Source organism: Leucopleurus acutus (assembly GCF_964270905.1).
Source record: "Leucopleurus acutus genome assembly, chromosome: X".
NCBI classification, from domain to species: domain Eukaryota; kingdom Metazoa; phylum Chordata; class Mammalia; order Artiodactyla; family Delphinidae; genus Leucopleurus; species Leucopleurus acutus.
The window spans coordinates 63,035,651-63,058,997 of record NC_139148.1 but is presented as its reverse complement, the minus strand read 5'-3'; the positions used below and the strand labels follow the sequence as shown (position 1 = coordinate 63,058,997).

General features: G+C 35.7%; 1 protein-coding gene across 2 annotated transcripts in view; it reads right to left on the bottom strand.

Annotated features, from left to right (window-relative positions):
- Window positions 1–21,128, bottom strand: part of CHIC1 (cysteine rich hydrophobic domain 1) — a gene marked incomplete at both ends in the record, with an annotated part of 35,360 nt that extends 14,232 nt beyond the window's left edge. For both annotated transcript variants that reach the window (XM_082864032.1, XM_082864033.1), the window contains 3 exons: window positions 4,115–4,270; window positions 10,035–10,089; window positions 20,842–21,128. In XM_082864032.1, the coding sequence (XP_082720158.1) occupies window positions 4,115–4,270; window positions 10,035–10,089; window positions 20,842–21,128 (498 nt within the window). The remainder of the gene's footprint in view (window positions 1–4,114; window positions 4,271–10,034; window positions 10,090–20,841) is intronic.
- Window positions 21,129–23,347: the final 2,219 nt, after the last annotated feature.

Sequence of the window (23,347 nt, the reverse complement as noted above, 5' to 3'; positions counted from 1 at the left end):
GAGATCCTTAAAAAACTAAACATAGAATTACCATATGACCCAGCAATCCCACTACTGGGCATATACCCAGAGAAAACCATAATTCAAAAAGACACATGCACTGCAATGCTCACTGCAGCACTATTTACAATAGCCAGGTCATGGAAGCAACCTAAATGTCCATCAACAGAGGAATGGGTAAAGAAGATGTGGTACATGTATACAATGGAATATTACTCAGCCATAAAAAGGAATGAAATTGGGTCATTTGTAGAGATGTGGATGGACTTAGAGAGTGTCATACAGAGTGAAGTAAGTCAGAAAGAGAAAAATGAATACCGTATGCTAACACATATATGTGGAATCTAGAAAAATAGTACAGATGAACCAGTTTGCAAGGCAGAAATACAGACACAGATGTAGAGAACAAACGTATGGACACCAAGATGGGGAAGGGGGGATGGGATGAATTGGGAGATTGGGATTGACATATTTACACTAATATGTATAAAATAGATAACTAATGAGAACCTGCTGTATAGCACAGAGAACTCTATCTACTTCACTTTGCTATACAGTAGAAACTAACACAACGTTGTAAAACAACTACATCCCAATAAAAAAAGAAAAAATATCTTAACATAACATGGTAACACAAAAACAAAAAAACAAACAAACAAAAAAATACGATCCATGAGTCTACATGAGACTCAGTTTAGATTCAAAGACACAAGTAGGTTGAAAGTGAGAGGACAGAAAAAGATTTTCCATGTAAATAGTAACCAGAAAAAGAGCTGGGATAGATGATATCAGACAAAATAGATTTTAAGTAAGAAAAAATGTTACAAGAGAAAAAGATGGACACTATATGTCTTAATATGCTCAGGCTACTATGACAAAAGACCATATTCTAGGTGGCTTCAACAACAGTTCCGGAGTATCGAAGTCTTAGATCAGTGTGTCAGCATGGTTTGTTGGGTTCTGGTGGAAGCCCTTTTCCTCATAGAAGAACAACTTATAGTTGTCTATAAGTTCCTTATAGACAACTTCCTTGTTGCTCACACGGTAGAGAGATAGAGAGCAAGCTCTCTATTTTTTTCTTATAAGGGCACTAATTCCACCATGAGGACCCCACCCTCATGACTTCATCTAAACCTAAGTACCTCCCAAAGGCCAAAATACCAACCACCCCCAAATACAATCATATTAGAGGGGAGGGCTGCAACATATGACTTTTGAGGGAACACAAACATTAATTCCCTAACAATATATATTGATGAAAATATAAATCTTTCAAGAAGAAATGACAATGATAAATATATACACAACTAGCAACAGACCTGCAAAATACATGAAGCAGAAACTGACAAATCTGAAGGGAGAAATAGATATTTCTACAATAATAGGACTTCAATACTCCACTTTCAATAATGGATAGAACAACTTTGCAGAGCAGTAAAGAAAGGCAGGACTTGAACAACACTGTCAACCAACTAGATCTAACAGACATATACAGAACCCTCCACCCCACAACAATATAATACAAATTTATTCTTAAGTATACATGGAGTATTCTCCAGGATAGGCCATATGTTATGCCACTAAACAAGCCTCAATAAATAAAAAAAGATTAAAACCATACAAAGTATCTTCTCCAATAACAATGGAATGAAATTAGAAATCATAAGGAAAACAACATTATGTTCATGTTGTAAGACTGAGATAACAGTCCCTTCCCTCTGAACATCCCTCTCAGTTTAGCAAATATTATAGCAAAAAAGGTAAATGTTAAAAGTAATATCAAATTTAAGGATGGTGGCAGGATTAGGCCTGAAAATTGACTATAATAACACAGTGGTAAATGTAAGAATGGGTAAACAAAGACCTTCATTTCATATGTCATGTAAGCTTAGAATCCTACCAGAGCCAAGAGAGACTAAGAGCAGCTCAGGGCATTCTGGTCTGTATTTCTTTTCTTTCAACTAATTTGCTGGAAAAAAATGTCTATGACGTATACTGGCCAAAAAAAAAAAAAAAAAAAAGTTCACAAGGCAGACTGTTTACAAAGAAGTTCTTTTCTTGGAAACATTTTACAATCATTCATTTATACAGCAACCTTGTGACACAGGGCAGATTAATCATATTATTTCCATTTTATTTTGTGGATAAACACAGATGTGACTTCTATGAAGCTAGATACCCGGTTAGAAATGGCTAGAGCCATTTTTAAATTGTTGTATTTTATTTTTTATTTCTCCATGTGGACAAAAAAAAGCAGTGATGGGCCTTAAATCTCTTCATCATCACAACCACCATAAAAGTAACTAATATTATCTGGATTTTATAGGTGAGGAAATTGAGGCTCCAGAAAGGACAGTGCTTGTACAAGGTTACCAGCATGTGCTTGGTGCTTCATTGTCTAGTGTGTTAACATAGTATGTACAAAATCAACGGCCATAACTATAAAGTGTACAGAGCAAGGCAGATAATGTAAATGCTGCGTAGTTCTATGGTGAACCAGAGACCACGTGTCCTATTTAAAGGAAGGAGCCACCACTCAGCAAGGGCTAATTGCTGAAAGATAGGCATGTGGGTCCAATACTGTCAGAGCTTTAGATTTTACAAGAGACGCTGGCTGTTTCAAATTTTACTTTAAATATTCTAATTTTTAAATGCTGGCAACTGATTTAAATGTTTAAAAAACAGAGTGGGCTGGATTTAGCCCACAGGACAACTGTTTGCATATCTGTACTAAATAAACTTTTTAAAACTGACAGATTAGTGATCTAAGAATACACTGATGCCTCAATTTCAATATGAATTCCTAACCAAAGTAGTGGGAGATGGGAAGAAATCACAGCATCAGTATTAATTTCATATCAGTAGTGATCATAGTAAAATACATGACTGAATAAATTGTTTCTATTTCAGGCCTTGTGGCGGAGGTATTAATAAAGAGGCAAATACGTAAACAGGTCATCAGAAAAAAAGATCCTGGATAATATTAAAACCAAAAACTCTTCTTAAGTAATTGAAATTGGCTATATTTGTGTGATGAAAAAATCCAATAATTAATTCACATTGAGGCTTTAAAAATAATGAGGATGGGTAGGAGTTATTGATTTGTAACTTTTAAAAGATATGACAATTAAAGAAAGAAATTTATGCTGTCATTTTTTTAACTTACAGAAAGCCATTTGAGAACATTGTTCAAGCTTTGACAAACAATAAACTAAGCTCTATTTAAAATAAAGCACTGATCTACTGGTAGTGACCAAGAGAATTAATAAAATGTCTAATTTTCCATTCAAAAAGTTATAGGGGTGACAGTATTTTATTATTTGTTTTTTTGAAGTAGACATTAAGGAGGGCAAGAGAAAGATGGAGGGGAAAATGTAATGAGTACTTGTTGGGAATCTTTTTGGTTTATGAAACAACTGCATCACTAATTATACCCCCACAAGGTGTTGTGATGTTGAATATGGTTCAGTAGGCTAATTATTATTTAGAAGTTTAAATGAAATCATCAATGTGGTACAGGGAAAATAACTGTAGGTAAAATGAATTAATTTTCCTCATTGGCTTCAATTAAAAAGTTTAAAAATATCTTCCCACTGGGGGAAAATCATTCTAAAGATCAAAATAAAATTTTAAAGAAGACGAGATAAATGTAGTAGTCTTAAATCCATGACATAACTGGTAATGTCATGTCAGAATGTTATTTTGACATGTTCAAAATTAACAAGGATTTCCCCTACCAACTTTGTAGATTACTCTCACTTCTGCCTTTCTTCAGATCAGAAGAAACTCTCCCATATACCTGTGGCTTGGAAATACTTTAAATCATAGCTTCAGGTTTTGTAAAAAGAATAAGTAGCCCAGTCACATTTATATTTACTTAAGTACTCCACTTACTTTGCACTTATTTAAAATAATGATTGAACCCATATTAAGTGATAAAGCGTTGATAAAGGTTGGACAAATGACTTAATCTCTCTGACCCCGAGTTTCTTTATATCTAGAATGAGGACAGCATTGTTATGAGAATTTAATAAATTCTGTAAAGTACTTGGCACACAGCAAGTGTTCAATAAACGTTAGCTCATTATTATTACACAATAAAATGGTTACTCACTCTTTTGTTGAGACAAATAACGGGCCACAGGCTGCAACCCAGTGTGCAACAGCAGCAGAGACAACCACACAGCAGCCATTTCACATTGACTGGGAGAGCCTTTTTCAAACATGCATTCACACGGCCAATGCTGGTCTTAAATTCTTCTGGGGCCACCTACAACAAGGGTGCAATCTTTAACAATCTGTGGGCAGCTTTCTACTATTTGTCTCTAAATCTAAAGAAAATGTTTGTCTTATTACAAGTACTTTAAGGAATTACACGTCTAAATATATTTCCTCCCTATCTTTCCCTCGGTGCTTTGTGACCGCCTGGAGGGGTGGGATAGGGAGGGTGGGAGGGAGGGAGACGCAAGAGGGAAGAGATATGGGAACATATGTATATGTATAACTGATTCACTTTGTTATAAAGCAGAAACTAACAAACCACTGTAAAGCAATTATACTCCAATAAAGATGTTAAAAAAATAAAATACCAAAAAAATATGTATTACATACTCCTGGATGACATTAGAAAGCAAAACAATATAATTTCATGTTTACAGAACTTATTCTCATGTTCGAAAACAGTCTTTTGAAATTATCAACAATAAAATGACAACAGTAACATTGGTGGTAAAGGATACCTGTTAAGCAGTTTTCTTACAAATATTCTCATTATTAAAGCAATATTATTTATAGTCTCCAGTCACTCAGACTAAAGGTTGAGTAAGACTAGAAGCATAATACAATAAAACCTAAATACTACCAGAGTAAATAGAATTAAATTTAGACCTCAGCAATATTTCTGGATTATCTTTAAAAAGGCAACTCTCAAACCTTTTCTCCCTGGCAAATTTGCAAGATAACAATTTTAACACTTGCCATTGTTTGTAGGGAAAAGCTACACTAACAAAAGACAGTGAGGAGTGATCACATTCAAAACACAGTCTTAATATTAGTATAAAATGGACTCATAGCTGCTATAAATTTTAGAAGTTCAGAGATCCTTAAATATACAAATTTAATATTTTTAATTACTACCTCCATTCCTGGAAGTGGCTGCTTGTGCCTCTCTGTAAACAATGACAAAGTCAGTTCAAAGGCAAGAGCATGACAGGCATAATTAGATTTATACAAAAAACTCTGCTTGAAGGTTATACAATTCAAAGGTATACTAAAAATAGTTTGCTTTCAGTGAAATCACATTTCTGGATCACAAAAATGATTCCCTTTCATTTAGAAAGCTGTCACACTGTAAAATCTATGGGAAAAAAATTCTGCCATCTGGTTGTGCAAGCAAAAATTATGAAATTACTAGGAAAAATAAGCTGCTGTAAAATAAAAACCCCACTAGCATGTTTGGTATCAAAAATACAGAGCTTTATAACTCTTCCAAGTAAAAACTGTATTACAGGAATCAATTTATTACATTTTTGTCTTTTAATAAACATGTCTTAGAATCAATACTACAATACATACCTATTAGCAGACGTTAGAAAGATACATGACCACAGAATTCAGTACCATCATGATTTAAACATTAAATAATTATACTAGCTTTATTAGAATTGTTCATGCCACCCAATAATGTTAATCGCTTAACCTATAAATTAGATTTTCTTCCTAATATGTTAACAAGTTGTGAAATTGTAAGGCTCAAAACTGTATTTACAGGAGGAAATTAAACTGATTTCATTCTCCAATATGACCTAAAGACAATCACTGAGTGAAAAGAATTCCAAATAAATGACTAAATATCTGGAGTAAATATGAAAGTAAATTCAGAGAACCATGGCTTATAATTGAAAATAGAAAACACCAACAGGCTAAGCACATTAAGACAACAAGTCAAGATCTAGATTCTAGTCTCTTATTAGTTATAAAAAATCCTAGGTAAGTTCATTTAATTTTTGTGAGTTTTAGTCTCCCATCTATAAAATGAAATAAATAATTTTTCTATTACATACCTCACAGGGAATGGAAATTATACCTTAGAAAGGACCTCCTAACTAGAATGCTTTGAGAAAGGAAGTCAGCGGATTGTATTTGACTAGATTTGGAGAAAGAAAAGCAAAGCTCTTTTTTGCATCGAGTATCACCTGAAGGTTTGTATCAGGTAACTTAATACTCCACAGCTTTGCTACACAGTCTATTATAAACAAAAGGATAAACTGCTACATTTTGAATGCAAATTTAATGCTTTTCAATTCTTAAGAGAAAAGATGTTCTTTGTAAAATCAAGGTACTAAGTTGCTATCTTAAAATTTACCTCTCAAAGAGTGATATTCAACTTCTTTTTTCCTAGTGAGCCACTGAGCAAGCAAATGGAAGTTAAAATAAGGAAAATATATTTATATATTTAGCTGTAATCTGTAATATAACATTATTATCAATTTTCTTTAAACTGTGTATCCAGAAACACTAATACATTTTTTAAATATGGCAAATTTTGATATAAACTCATAAAATTATTAAATCTGTCCATTTACAAATTTAAGTGCTTGTAAGTAGAATTTAAATTTATGTTTAAAAAGTAAAATTTTTATTTAAAACTTTTATTTAAAAGCGTGTAAGCACAGACGAGAAAAAGTAAAGAATGAGGCTAAAGTCAGAAATGAATCAATCCAAAATGTAAAATTTGATTTTTGTTTAAAACACTGTGAATGAAGTAAATTATATGCCAAGGTATATAAAATTTGTTATAAGATTTATCTTTCATTACATGCTTCTGGAAATGAATTAACAAAAGCATTTCTAAAATGTGGCAATTTTCCTTCTTCTCCACCAATACTTTCCACTTTTAACATATAATATTCACAGTTTGTACTCTCTTACTATGGACAAATTAAAAACTAAAACATTCAAGTTACTAAAAGTGAGAATTCAAATTTTTTGAAGTAATAACAGAAACATATTGAAAAGAAAACTTTTACTAGAATTTCAAAGAATAAACTGAAATCTTCATTTTGACTTTAAAAGGAAGCCAGAATTGTCTTTGAAAAAAAAATCTGTATTTGAATAACAGTAAAAGTCATAAAACAGAGATAAAGGCATAGGAAATGAGAATTGGTTAACTCCCGATTTTAAACAATGTGAAAGAAATGTTTAGTTAACTGTGTGGAATCAGAGTTAATAACATTTTACTCATTTACTTCCATATAATTGAGTATTTCTAGTAATGAAGGTTAGATGGAAGCCCTTTACTTTGTAGCTGAATGGCAGGTTGTAAAGAAACATTTAATTCCTTTTGACTTTCTTAGAAAGAAAAAAGAAAGCCACATCATAAAGGTGGGGGAAAGGGTCATAATATTTTATAACAGGATGCAAGAGACTTTGCAAACAGAAGAAAATCTAAGCAAAACCCAGCAGGACTGATTTGCCTCCTTCAATCATGGGGAACACAACCCAATCAATCACTTGTCATACTGGATCGCAATAGTAAAGGTGGATTTTATGGTTTATGGTTCCCAACACTGCACACTAATCTCCCTGTAACACCATTTAATTGTTTCAAGCTGAGGGCCGGAAGCTTTTATTTCTTTTCTGAAGTTTTGTGGTTCTTTCATTTTCTGGTCACCAGAATCTGTATGTATACACCTGTTTGATATGTCCTATCACGACAGGAGGACTTATCTTCAGTGAAAGGAGGAAACAATCTTTCCTTAACTTAATATAAAAGATTATCTTTTTATTTATATTAAAAGCATTAATACATAAGAAGCACAAAATTAATACTGAGTCACAGAGCTTAACAAAATGGCTTTTGAGGTTTTCAGAATTCACTCCACAATTTTGCTTAGTTTAGGCATAAATGCTATATAGAATTCCACTCATGCTGGAATACTGGTTTTGTAAAATGCAGATTTATTTTTCTATTTTACCTACTGCATTTATTCATTTTGAAATATACTTACACTGCTGCTAAGTCTGGAATTCAAACCTTTTTTTTCTTTCAGATTTTTTCTGAAACATGCAAATTCTTTTTTGCCTCTCAAGACCCCACAGTTATCAGAGATGCATTTTGATAATCCAAAATAACCTATACAAATGAAATAGTGCCTACCGGAGAAAAATAATCTCATTAAAGAGAAAATAAATAAAGAGAAAATAAAGTTATCATGTGACTTTGAAAAAAAATCAGACTTTCAGAATTCCTTTTAGTTTTTTTCATCACCAAACACTAAACTAGGAAAAACATCACTGTATCATTTATGCCTCATTCAATTTATGAGAAATTTTGTGCATTTAAATAATGCACACTAGAATAAATATCCAAATCATTATGTGTTACGAAAACGGTCACCTGAAAAGAATGGATATCTTTAAGAACAGTTCATATCCAGATCATTTAGGTTGTGTGAATGCATACCAAAGGCAGCTTAATATTCGTATTTCCCTAGTTTAAAAAATGACTATCTTTTATGCTGGTGGAATTTCTAGTTTTAGAAGGCTTGGAAAGAAATGAAGAGGTGTGAAGAAATATTCTGAAGATTCCTCGAGCACATAAAAGTGGCCAATTTCAAAGATGGATAATTCTTACACCTGGGAACTCTATTCTCTGACATATTTTTTGATTATTCATTTTCTAGAGTTACTTGTATTTATAATTCAAACTTTTTTTAACTAAACCAATAATAAAGCTGGATGTAACTGCCCAGACAACACATGCAGCAGCATCAAGGGAAACATAAAGAACAAGTTTTCCACTGGAGATGCTTTAATTCACATTCTCTTTAATATTGAATTTGCCATCTTTCCACAGACAAATTACTATTCAAGAGATTTTTTCCCATAGCTATTTTTTCCCTTGGAAAAAACATTTATGATTAATTCATATACACAAATCTAAATCTGAACTGCTGCTTAAATTGGTGAATAATTCTAAATGATCAGGATAGGAAGGTAGAACATACTAGGGAGTGAGGCCAAAATCTCAAACCAAAGGGCTCTTTGTATCCTAAAAAGATAAATGGCCACATATTTTCTAATGTTCACTTACCTAGGGACTATCACCACTTGTTTAGTACTATATGGAATGATTTGACATTATATATCAGGAGAGACAGAAAAGGTCAACAATCAAAGAGAACAAATTATCGATGGGACCAAGAACAAACAATTACTCAGAGGAAGAAGGTTAAAGTAGCAAAAGCAATTAAAATTGAAAGCTGGTGAGTAGAGAAAAGTGGAAAAACAATCAGGGTGAAACTGGGATATACTGATGAAGAATTATCAATAACAACCACAAACTTACATTGTGAAGCTAATAAGTACCTGACAATACGCTAGGAGTTTTATATATTCTTTTTGCCTTAGTCAGAGCTTTTTCCTTTGGGTTTAGAAGTTAACATTACTGTTGTAAGAGGATTTTCCAAACAGTTTTGAATCCTAGGAAGTCTTTGAATATTGAGCCTCGATGCTAGAAGATACTACTGGGTGTAGAGGAACCAGGAAACAAAAAGGTAATAACAATTTATTGCAGTGAATCCAATTGTAGAAGCTCAAGCTATCTAAATGACAGAAAAATGTCCAACCAAAAATTTGATTTTTTGATGTATAACAAATCACATCACAGGACACTAAAATTCATAGAGTGATACAAATTTGAACACTGATAACTTCGTTAACTCTAAAATCATTGGAAATTACTGACCTAAATGAAAACAATTACAGCTACCAGTGCTGAGAAAAAAGGCAAAACTGGAAAAACTGAACAGATAAGTAAGTAATGGCTGGCATTAATGGACATGAACAAAATAACTGGTCATATGCTAGTAGTCATGGAGACAGCTTTCAGTCACTAACGACATAGCCTCCAATTACCCTGACCTCTTATTATCAGACTTCATTACAGTGAGTCAAAGCACTTGTCATAACACTAAATAAGTCATAAAACAATGCTTTTAGAATTGAAAAGTTCAATGCAAACTCTCACTTACCTTCCCTGTTAGAACTGAGGGAAATTCAGTATCAAACTTGTTGCTCAAGCCAAACCTTAAAAACAAAGACAGAACAAAATATATTCTAACCAGCATATTTAACTCTTGCCCTTAAAAAAAGTTACAAAGCCATGCATTTTTCTTTTGATGTTGTGACCTAAAAGCACGTCCTAAAAATAATTTGATATTTATAGAAAATACACCTTTGACTATTAATCCAAATTAACAGTAAAAGAAACTTAAGGAGCCAATGTTAAAGTAGGATTCTAACTAGAACCATGATATGAGATTAAAAAATAATAGAGAAACACTGACATACAGCTGGAAATATCACAACTTTTGATTGAAACATCTCTGTTAAAACCCATTTTAATTGATAACTGTTGGAACTGGCTGATGGGTTATATATGGGAGTGGATTATACTATTCTTTCTACTTCTGTGGATATATGAAAATTCCTAATAAAAACTAATGTAACCTTTGGAACTATAGAGCTTGACAACTTATGATCAGTTACTATTCAGATACTCAAAGGTTGATCCTTATGAATGGCTTTTATGTATATGTTCAACCAATTTTGAGAAAACAGATCCCAGCCTCAAAAGCTCTGACTTTTTTCAAGTACACTCACTGAAATCTGTACTAAGTCAAAATGATTTTTTATAAGCCTTCCTTCACCTACTTGGTGATTGATTTTGGTAGGAATAACAAAGGTCACTTCCTGCATGTTAGATGATATATCAGAGTGACTACAATTTTATGTTAGTGTAAGCAAAAAACACTAACATTTAATAAGAACTCCTTTTGAGGTAGACAATAATAGTAACAGTTACCAGTAACTATCTACTTACCATGGGTTAGACACTGTGTTAGGTAAATACATTACCTCTAAAATTCACAACCCTTCAAGAGGGGTATTGTTATCTCTGTTTTACAGAGAAGGAAGCTGACACTCAGAAAAAATTTTTTCAAAAAGTAATCAAATGACTTGCCCAAAGTCACATAGTAAGAGGAGGCAACCAAAATTCAAATGCTAATCCCTAAATTCTTTCTGTCCTATATTAAGCTCCTTGAGAACAGAAACTATGGCTTATTTACTTTGCTATCTTCCACTATGCTTCCACTAGCACAATGGAATCTAGTAGGTGCTTAATAAAAGTTTGTTGAATAATAAGCTACTGTATGTCCTGTTTGATTCTACTGATTTATTGCACTTTGGTCTTAGGGTCACTTTAAAGACATCTTAAGAATCCAACGTCCTATTAAAACTCTCTGTGAGAATCACAGTCTCCTTGTATCATTTATGTTAACAGCTCCTCTTCAAGGACACAAGCCAATCCTTGTGCTTTTTGTGCAAAAGACTATATTTAGCAGCTAGCAGCAAGGTACATATCTGTACATAAATATATTTTACCTTGCATGTTTAAAATGTATTTTAAAACAACAAATTCTATACTTTAAAAGAGTTGAGAAAATTAATTAGCAATTATAAAAAGAACTTCACTTCATTAAAAAACTTCATTACTTCTCTAGGTGTCAGTACAACACACAACGAGAGCATAACATTTTTATAATAACATTCTCATAACATTCCCCTTAAATCTATACATAGAGGAGTATAACCAAACTTAAAAATAAAATGGTACTCTTGTACATGAATTTTTATGGCAACTTTCATGTGCTGTTTGAGAAACTGATACTCTAGTATTAAATATATATTTGTAATTATGTACTAACTAAGCAATCAGTAACATGACAAATATTTAATAGAGCAAGAAACATATTTCATTCAAATCATATTTAGGTAAATAGTGACCTTATCACTAGTCAAGAAGATGTAATTGAATTCATTATTCCACAGTTAATTCTTATTGTGTAACAAAGAAATATATACAGGTTTCATTTATAGAAAGTAGACATGATACATTTGAAAGCAGAGCTCTATTTCCGTTCGTACAGCTTGTCTTCTATTTTTTAAAATTAGGGCTTCCCTGGTGGCACAGTGGTTGGGAGTCCGCCTGCCGATGCAGGAGACACGGGTTCGTGCCCCGGTCCGGGAAGATCCCACATGCCGCAGAGCGGCTGGGCCCGTGAGCCATGGCCGCTGAGCCTGTGCGTCCAGAGCCTGTGCTCCGCAACGGGAGAGGCCACAACAGTGAGAAGCTCGCGTACCGCAAAAAAAAAAAAAAAAAAAAAAAATCCAATTTATTTATTTATTTATTTTTGGCCGTGCAGTGCAGCATGTGGGGTTTTAGTTCCCTGACCAGGGATCAAACCTGTGTCCCCTTCAGTGGAAGCACTGAGTCCTAACCACTGGACCACCAAGGAATTCCCCTTTTGCCTTTTAGATACAACGTTAATAATATGTTCCTACCTCCATTAGAGACTGCTGCCATTATAGCTTTTCCCAGTTGCCATTCTTTTACTACATATCAAATACATAGAGAATATAGACAGATGTATTCCTCAAAATGCATGGAATATTTCTATTATTTAAAAAATTTTTAGCTTTGCTATTCTCTTTGCATTTATCACCAGACAAATGAACTTTCGTTGCCACTGTTTCCATTTCCTTAATATTACCCCTTCCTTTCTTAACCTTTTGAATGAACATGCTGGCTTTTTTTTTTTTTTGGCTGTGCCGTGTGGTATGTGGGATCTTAGTTCCCCCACCAGGGATGGAACCCGTGCCCCTGTGTTGGGAGCGTGGAGTCTTAACCACTGGACCACCAGGGAAGTTCCTAACCTTCTGAAATTTCTCTTTTGATGCTGTTACTATACTGAAAATAATCCCTTATTTGGTAAATTTATTTAGAAAGACAAGTTCATCTTATTTAGTGCCAAATTCAATGTCCTCTTCTCAGAACTTTCCCCCCGACTTTGCAGCCTATGATGCTGTTCACCACTCCTTCCTAACGTTCTCCGATTCATTCACTCTCTCCTAACACTCTTGTCTTTTCCCAAAGTTTAGCTGTTAGTCATCTGCTCCTCTTTCTAAAGGAATTACAACAGTTCATCTATTTTTAATAGCCTTGACAATCACTTCTATGCCAAATCTATATCTCTAGTTCTATATTTCCCAACATGCTCTAGTCCCTCATCTCTAATTGCATACTAAAAATTTCCATTTGGAAATAATGCCATTTGTAGCAACATGGATGGCCCTAGAGATTATTATACAAAGTGAAGTAAGTCAGAAAGAGAAAGAGAAATGCCATATGATATCACTTATATGTGGAATCTAAAATATGACACAAATGAATTTATCTATGAAACAGAAACAGACTCACAGACATAGAGAACAGACTTGTGGCTGCCAAGGGGGAGGGTGGGTGAGGGAGGGATGGAGTGGGAGTTTGGGGTTAGCAGATGTAAACTAGCATATATAGAATGGATTAACAACAAGGTCTTACTGTATAGCACAGGGAATTATATTCAATATCCTGTGATAAACCATAATGGAAAAGAATATGGAAAAGAATATATACATATATATAAATGAATCACTTTGCTGTACAGCAGAAATTAACACAACATTGTAAATAACTATACTTCAATAAAATAAATTAAAAAAAACAACAAAAATAACTATTTCCATTTGGATATCATGCTACAAAATAATACACCTCAAGTGAACACGTCTAAAATTAAAAGTTACCTTTTATTGGAAACTGGCTCCCCCCTTCCAAATTCCTCATCTCTATCAATGGCACATTGACTCTCTTTAACCTAGACCCTGGTATTTTTTGGACCTTCCCTCTCCTATTTTTTGCACCTTGCTTATATCCAGGTGGTCCCAAGTCCTGTTATTTGTTCCTTTGAAATCATTCTCATATCATTTCCTTCCTTTCCATTGCCACTGCTGTGTTGGCTCGTCTTTGTTCATGTGGTTTCTCTTGCTTCCTCTCCCTAGTTTCAATCCAATGCAGTCCTCAAAACTCAAGTCAACCCCTGCTGCAAGCCTTCATGGATTTCCCTTTCTCTGAACACTCATAGCCAACTTTAATCTGTACTACACAATTCAAAATTTAATAAAATATTTTCTTTTATTCTTCGCTGATCCACACCAATTCCTTAAAGGAGATTTTCCTGTTAGCTTTGTAAACCAAGACCTGTACTTTCTTTTTTCTGTATTCTTCATAGTGCTTAGCCCAGTGCTCAGGTTCTCAAAAACTGCTTGCTAAATTCACATTACAAATTTTCTTCTCTAATATAAAAATGGATTGTATTTTCTAAAATATAAAAAGTATATTAGAAATGGTAAGGAGGGAATACCCTGGCAGTCTAGTGGTTAGCACTCTCTGCTCTCACTGCCAAGGGCCCAAGTTCAATCCCTGGTCGGGGAATGAAGATCCCACAAGCTATGCAGTGTGGACAAAAATTAAAAAAAAAAAAGAAATGCTAAGGAAAGTGTCATTTTACTTCTTAAAACACTCCATTATGGCCTACATTTATCTACTTCAAAAGGTATAAAGATAGGCAAACTAGGCCCAATATATTCTCATAATTTGGGCTAAAAGGTAGTAGCAATTCTGTTCTTGCCTACCAGGGATTTCTTTCTTTAACTTCTCCATTAGATATTCAGCACCTAAAATGAGTACTTAAATAATCTTAGGCACAACATTTTACTTAGTAGCTACTAGGAAAATGTTGAAATGGCTCCTGCTAAATGAACACCTCAGCTTTGTTTCATAAGTAAACCATTAAGTTAAGAACTGTGAGTCCACAGAGGTTAGACAAGCTCATCTACCCATTACTGATCAGTGACAGACATGAGTCAAGATGTGGGGGTTCTTCAGCATTAGACAAAGGCACTTGGGAACTGCTCACACTGTCATTTTATCGGCTTCATTAAATATAGAGCCTATTATGTGTTTGAAGCTGACACAGCTGGTGGTTCTTAATGATTGTATTTTATTTGTTAAGTGTCTCCAATGCCCCAAATTTTAATTTCTTGGACAATTCTTTGGAGTAAAGGAAACTGAGGTAAAGAAGGATGGGTCCTCTAGTTGCTCTTCCCTCTTTTCTCCCTCCCTATACCCCTTACTGTTTTTAATTCTTTTGAAAATGACTATACATCAGCCTTTGAAAACCTTGCTCAAATTTAAGTTTATGTGTTCAGGTTATTTAAGAAAACACATCAAAGTGTAGTAAAATTCTGCCAACAAAAACCATTTCACTAGAAAACTATGCACTTATAGTAACACTGATTCTGAAGAACCTGCACTGATCTCTATTTACTATAACAAGAAAAAGGAAAGTCTATGCCCTTCAATTAAAAGAGATTTTAAAAAATTAAATTTCTTTTATCTTCCATATGGAAATAATCATGTCTTGCTGCCCTGTAAAATGACAAGTTACCATAGCTTCAGTATTCTCAAAGCCTAAAATCTTATAAAATACTTACCTTATACAAACACAAATTAACAATGCTTCACTGTAATTCCTCAAAGACAGCTGTTTACAGAAAAGGCATTCCATTCACTGATTAGAGAAGTATCAATATTTGTAGTGCTCTCTAACTTTCTGCAGAAATGCACTGTTTGGCAAATTTGGGCATCTTTTTTCAATTCTGTATATAATCACTTCAGCTCTTTTAGATTAATTTTAATGAGAATTTTATATATTTCTGAGAATTGGTAACCTCTTATCTCTACTAACTTCTATACAGCTGTATTATCAAGGGTAAATATCTATATATTTTAAGTAATATAAAGAGTGTGGTAATACCTATAAATAAGAAAAAAAATCTCATGAGATGTAAGATCCAAATATTCATCCTAAAAATATCAAGATGAAAAATGATAGACACTAAGCTACATCACTCAAATGTATAGTATTTCTGAAACAATACTTACAAGAGACATTTCATTATTTCTGTTTCTAAAACCTCAAATCTGTGGGAGTTAATTTAGCCATTTATATATATATTAAAGGCATTCTTGTATCTTTTAATAAAATATTTTAGGTGTGTTATACAATATTTAAATGGTAGTGCCCATCATACTGGCATACTGACACACAGAAGATGGCAGTTACTGTTCTTTGTGCTGGGTATATATACAGCAATGAGTAACACATCAAATATATCTGCCTTAATGACACTTTAAAAAATTTTTAATTTGAAAAAAGATACCCAAATATCCATTTATGATCATCATCATCTCAGATTTGGAATTACAATTATTCTGGTTAGGTCATTCGACTTCTCAAAAAATTATAATTGATTGATAAGACATTAAATGATATCTTGATAAGTAACGAGAAAACCAATGTGTAAAGATGATATAAGTACACAGGGGTATTCTGACACATAAAGTCTTGCTCAACAAACCTTTCAGAGGTAAGGACATGCCATAACCCCCACCCCAAATCTGGTAGTATTGTATCTATGCTCAGAAACACAAATACTCTCCAGAGGATGATTCAACTAACTAGCATTTGTTGAGGGCCTATAATACAGCACACACTATGGTGGGCATATTTTTACTAAAGTGAACGAGTATTTATTCAACTCACTTTTACTGAGTGTCTACTTCAGGGCAGGCACTGTGTTAAGCACTGAGAATTCAGAGGGAACCAGTGATTGTCCTGCCATTTCTGCTTCCAATTTATTCAGGGCAGAGAAGACTTGCAGGAGGTGGTGACTTATGAGGTAAGGGTGGTAGGTACTGGGATTCTAGATGAAGGCCCCAGCTTGAGCAGAGGCAAAGAGATAAACAGCATGCTGTGAATAAGAAAATACAAGCAGTAAAGGGAAATGTCAAAAGATTAGGCTGATAGATAGGCAGGGTCCAGTTCTATATTCCATGTTATAGAGCTTAGACTCGATCCTATGGATGAAGGGGAAACCACAGAAGTCTTAAACAGGAAAGTGGTGTCTCCATTGAGCAGCAGGCTGAGGAACAGATTTGGAGGTGACAAGGATGAAGGCAAGATAACTAGTAGGGTGGTGAAAGGGGCTTGAATCAGGGAAGTGGTGGTAGGGAGGAAAAGAAGAAATTTTTAGGTCATACATTACTAATACCCACTGATTGTTTAGCTGTGAGAAAACTGAGTGGGAAAGAGGAACCACTGATGAATAATGGGATAGGAGGAGGTCCATTTAACTGAGTTGGAGAACTCAGAAATAGGAGGAATTTTTTGAGGGGTTGGGATGGGGGTGTGAGGGGATGCGAGAGGGGGAGGATGAGTTTTGTTTTGAGTACGTTGAATTTAAGATGTCAGTGAGCCATTAGGTGAGGAAGTCCAGATAAGAGTCAGAACAGAGTCTGGTATAGAGATACTGATACATATTTGGGAGACATCAGATAATTGAAACCATGAGAGTCAAGATGAGACCATCTAGATAGAGCAGGGAATAAGAATAGTGGGCTGAGAACAAAACCCTGGAGATCACTAGTATTTAAGGAGCAAGAAAGGAAAAGAAACCCATGAATGAGGCAGTTAAGGAATAACCAGAAAAATATAAGGAGAACCAGGAAGAGTGAAATGGCCAAGGAATTCCTAGATTTGTTTGGCTGGCAAAATGTTTTTTTTTAAATCAGAATTTGAATACCTTTAGGCAAAACATATACCTTCCAGTTCAACTAAGGCCCCATCATTACTCATGCTGCACTATTTTCTGTAACCTATCTCGCCTCTGAAGGCCAGTGTGTTTATGACCCCTGGAGTAAAAGCCTCTGAGAAAGAGGGAGTCATTATATGCAGCAGAGAGGACCAGAAAGATAGGAAATTGAAGATGCCCACTAATTTAGCAACAGGAGGGTCATGGTGATCTTAATGATACCAGTTTGTCTGTGGTCATGGTGGCAGAATCCAGATTACAGAAGGGTGAAGAGGAAATAGATATGGTGAATGTAGCTACTCTTAAGAAATTTGGAGAAAGAAGGAAGAGAGATTAGACAATAGCTAACGGGGAATGTAGGTCTAGGAAGGTTTTTATTTTTAAAGAATTAGAGAGACTGAATATGTTTACAGGCTGAGCCAACAGAGAGGCTGAGTGAGGTAATATATAGAGAGGTGCTGCCTGGGAGGAGGCTGGAAGAGAAGGATATGGAAAGCATAAATGGAGGGGTGAGTTTTGAACAAGCAGAGGGACTCATGATCTCTGAGGGTGGAGGAAGAGAGCACAGGAATTCAAACCTAATTAAGATACAGTGCAGGTGTTTCAGCAGGAAAGTGACATGATTAAACCGTGTTTTACGAAAATTAGTTTGGCACAAGCATGCAGATGGATTGGGGTGGGGAGAGGTGGCAGACTGTGGCCGCAATTCAAGCAGGAGATGATGGCAACCCAAACTAGAGAGGTGCCAGTAGAAATGGAGAAAATGAATGATCTAATAGACCTTTTAAAAGGCATGATGACATAATTCTGGGACAGACTGGCAAAGGGCAATTCAAGGAGAAGGAAGAGTTAAAAATGACTCAAGGACTTGAAATATTACCCTGGAAGATTGGAATGGCAGTATCAGGGTCAGAAATGGGGAAACTGGAATGCACAGACAATCTGGGGAGGGAAAATAAATTGGGTTTAAGATATACTGAATTTGAGGTGATGGTTCTCAAATTTTAAACTTTGAAAAGAAACAACATCCTCTAAAGAACAGATGACTGCACGAAGAATGAAAAAAATAAGAATGGGAGAGAATAAGAAATATTTCATTCAGATAGGGCAACTAACACTCCCATGCCAGAAAAAAATTAAAGAGGCTGATATTTTAGACGTCTCAGAATTAGATTAACTATTTCCTAAGGATCTTACTTTACCTGTTGTAAGGAAGGTTTTCCTATCATAGAAAAGACCAGTTTCTCATTTAACATCAAACCACGCTTTCTAGGTCAGAGAATGTGTACAATACAACTAAGTAATTTTCCAAACTATGTACGCTGGTTAGCAATTCAAGTACTGGTTTGCTGCTTTTCAGGTTTTGGCTTCAATTAATACCAGCAGTTACTATGAGCACCATTATTTCATACTCCTTATTCCAGAATTTTTAAGCTGAGAAGGTCATTACACCTATCATAAGGGCCTGGGCATGGCAAGTGTCAGTGCTTTGCTTTTAATTGAAAATAGGTTGTTAAGTACTTCACCATGGTTGTGTGAGGAGTAGAATGGAACCACAAATAAGTTTCAGGGAACCTAAACTCTGTTTTCTTCCCTGTTCCTTGTTTTCTGAATTTTAGGAAAAAAATGAAGGGGAGGAATGCTGGAATATAAAATTATAGACTGGAATAAAAAGCCTTTTTCTGTTTGATCATATGAAATAATCTGCATGAAAGTAACCTTTGGTACCAGAATCATAATTAATTTGAGTAATAAATTGTTTCCCTAGTGATGAAAGGAATGGAAATAAAACAGCGCAGTAAGCTGGCATCTGAACATTGTAGGCTATCTGCAAAATTCTTGGACCAAGAAAAATTGTGTTAAAATTGCCTAACCAAAAGGCAGGTCTAAAAATCTCCCCACACTCTTCCACAATTTTGAAATCTTCCTTAATACTTTTCATGCAAAGATCACAAAAGTATATTACAATTAAAATACTCAGCATGTTAAAATTAAAAGCTAACATGACGGGGGGAGGTGGTGCATAATATATGATTTCAGATAATATGAACTCAACTGAAAGAGGGGTAGGTGAGCCATTATCAAAATTACAGGCAGCATGACTTGATAGGAAAAAATAGTCCTATTTTGAAAACTCAGTAAATGATAGCATAATTAAGAGGATGAACATGACACAATATTCAAACTTCCAAGTATTTACTGTCCAAGCACATAAAAACGAGAAAGCACTCTTCAAAGACCAGAGAACCATTAAATTTTTCTTGTGCTTTGACAACTACTACTCTATGAGGTCCCTCCCCCTTTTTATTTTCTCACATATGATCCAAGATGTCAATTTAAAAAAAAACTCCGTATGAGTTTTCAAAAAATCATTCTCAGCTCCTAGGGGACTAATTTCCATATATATTTAATGTTTGCATATTTAATACTTGGGAATACAAAATCTCCTGCAGGTATGTTAAATTATTTCAGAGCTGAAAGGCTTTAAAAACCATCTACTCCAAACCCCTCATTTTACCAATGGAGAAATCAAGGCCCAGAAATGGGAAGTAACCTGACCAAGGTCACAGGGCCAGTAAGAAGCAGGGCTGGGACTAACATACAAGAGCCCTCACTCTCAATCCATTGCTCTTTCTACGTTTCATAGCTACTTCTCAACCTGAACCTCTAATTGTGTGATATTTAAGAAACGTCAGAATGAGGAGTGATCAAGACACGGAAAGGATTATTGAATTCATTTACAAAGGGATTAGATAGGAAGAAAGGATGGATGAATACATGGATGGGTGGATATTCTATAATGTTATTCACAAAATATATTATGTTTCTGTTTTGAAGAGTCCAAGCCTAGGTCTCGTCACTTGTTACAGCTGTCACCGTGTTCCACCAGACATCAATCTTGGCGGCAAAGAGTCCGCTGGTACATCCTGCAGTTTAAAGACTGTTCATCGCCAGCATACACAGAAGCAAGGAGACTCACCCCTACTCCAATCCCTCTGGCTCCCAACCCCCTAACTTCCTTGTCCTATACTCACTTTTTACCCGGTGTTGGTGCATCACATTTGCTTTCTCCTCACTTCCTTTACACTTGTCTCCCTCAGTTTCCCCATTTAGACCAGGTGTCCTTTCCTAACTATATGCCTCAGTCAGCCCTCCCCCACTCCACAGGCCCCTCGATTGCCTTATTCCTCTGTCGCCAAATCTCAGCCTTTTCAAACCCCATGGCTCCCTCTCGCTTACACAGTGATGTGGCCGGCGCCCCGCACCAATACAGGGTCGGGGGCATATCTCCGCAGATGCTCTTCGCTCACTACCCGAGGCGGGGGCGGCGTATCCTCCACCTGCTCCTCTTCTTCTTCCTCCTCCTCCTCTTCTTCCTCCTCCTCCTCATCTTCCTCGTCATCGTCGGGCCCCGATACCGACGACGACGACGACGGCGACGACGACGACGTTGCCGCTTCTTCTTCCTCCTCCTCCAGTTCCGAGATCGTGTCGAACTCCGCCATGTTGGGCAGCAGGATGCTCATCACGTGACCTTTCGATCACCGCCACCCTCACGCAGAAGAGTTTGAACCTGCTGAGGTGCTGGAAGAGGAGGGGGAACGAAATGCAGAGAAAGATGAGGGGGGTAGGGACAGGATTTAAGGAGATGCGCCTGCGTGGTGGGGTAGACCGGGGGGTGGGGTGGGGGGGCGGAGGGTGTTGGAGGCGGGGGCATGAGGGAGAGAGGAGCAAAATCAGTGTACGCTTGCGCGGCTCCAAGGGAAGGGGGGCGTTAGAGGTGAACTACTGGGAATTGTCGAGGTACGGTATGCGGGTGCTGCTCTTAATACTGCTGTTTGGGCTTCTGCTGCTTGTTTCCCGCGGACGTATCTTCTGGTTTTATTTCCTATTAATTAATAATGGGTATTATTACCCCCTTCCCTCCAGTGCAGGGAAGGGATATTCTATAAAAGTGAGGTTAGAACTTTGCCCCATATATCTTAAGGTATACACCAATCCCTTACGTTTGTTCAGCATTACAGTTTAAAAGACTTTTACAGCAGAACTTTGCCACACCCTGGGAGGCATTTTTATTAACATTTTACTGAAGAGGAAACTTTCTACTACTTCTACTATGCAATACTTATGGAGGACTTACTAAGTGTCAGGGACTGTGCTAAGTGCTCTATGTGCATGTCTCATTTAATACTTCACAACCCTATGAGATATGTACCATGATGATCTCATTTTACCGGTGGGAAACCTAGATGCAGAAAGGGTAAATAACTTGCCCAAGGTCATGAAGTTACTAAATGGCAGACCTGGTTTTAAACTTGGGTGGTCTTTTCTAATTCCAGAAGCCCAGCACTCTTAACCAAAGGGCTATACTGCCTGAAGTTGTTTGGAAGGGCTTCGTAGAGTGGTGCCTTTTGGGCATCTTGAAAGATGTTTGAATTTTGGAGTTTTCGGGGGCGGGGGAGGAGGGAAGTGGAGGGAGGACTCCAACCCTAGGAAACATTAATTAACATCATCCATTTTCCAGACACTGGGCTAGACTCTTTCACATACAATATCTCAGTTAACCCTTAAACAATCCTGTGAGGTAAGCATCATCATTATCTATTTTATAGATAGCAAAGCAGTCTCGGGAAGTTTAAGTAATTTATTAAGGTCTCTGGTGACCTTTTGTCCAAGATTTTCCATTTCAAATATTCTATCTTCCCCACACCCACTAAAATGTTACAGAGATCACATATTTTGAGTTTCCAATCCATGTCTCAAACTATTTCATACTTGGCAGCGGCACAAAAATCCATGCCATAATTCAGGGATCATTAAGACAATAAATTCACACAGCTGCTAAGTAATAAAACAAATACTGTAATCCAGGTATTCTAATGTTAGCTTCACTGCTCTTTCTGCTACACTAGCTGCATCACAGTTAGTTGATGAGACAGGAAACAGATATAGCCACACTTGAATTTAGGGTGAGCATTTTATTAACAGTATAGCAGTAAAAACAAAGCATTTAGGATGTATGAGGGAGGAAGAAATTAGATCTGTGAAAGGCACTGATCAAACCATCATCATTATCAAGGAGGTTGCATTATTAAAATGGAAAAAAATTTGTTGTACTCAAAAGCTTGATTATTTAGGAACTTTAAAAGTAAGTTGCAGCACTATCAGTGAGCAACAAAATCTAGTATTTTATAGCAGAGAGAACTTTATCTACTAGCCAGAAATTATAATTAAAGATAGAACCTTAAAGTATTTTATAATAGCCTTCTGGTATGTCTTTTCTTGGGCATTAATAAATAATGTCATGTCATTTATCAGAGCAAAATACCTTAGACTTAAGATCAAATCAATATTCTGCATCAGTTCTTCTCTTTCAAAAAGCAAAAAAGCCATAGGCAATACTAAAAATGTTTCAAATATCTTATATTATCTGTAAAGTTCCACTAAGTCAATCTCTAGAGGGAAGTATTGTGCTATTACTGCTTAAGTGGTAGTTCACTACTCAGGATTAGCCTAGGTAGGGATATTTGAAGGGAGAGTATAAGGAGTGGACTTGTGTTAAGTGTAAATGAGATATTGGAACTATGGTAAAAGTGAAGAAATGATGGTTGTAGGAGATGGGAGGGAAGGAGAGGGAGGGTGAAATTCCATAATCAAAATGGAAAGAGACCCCTGACACTTAGATATCAAAAGGATGAAAGAGTTAAGAGAAGTGCTATGCTTGGAGAAACTCACGAGTATAGTC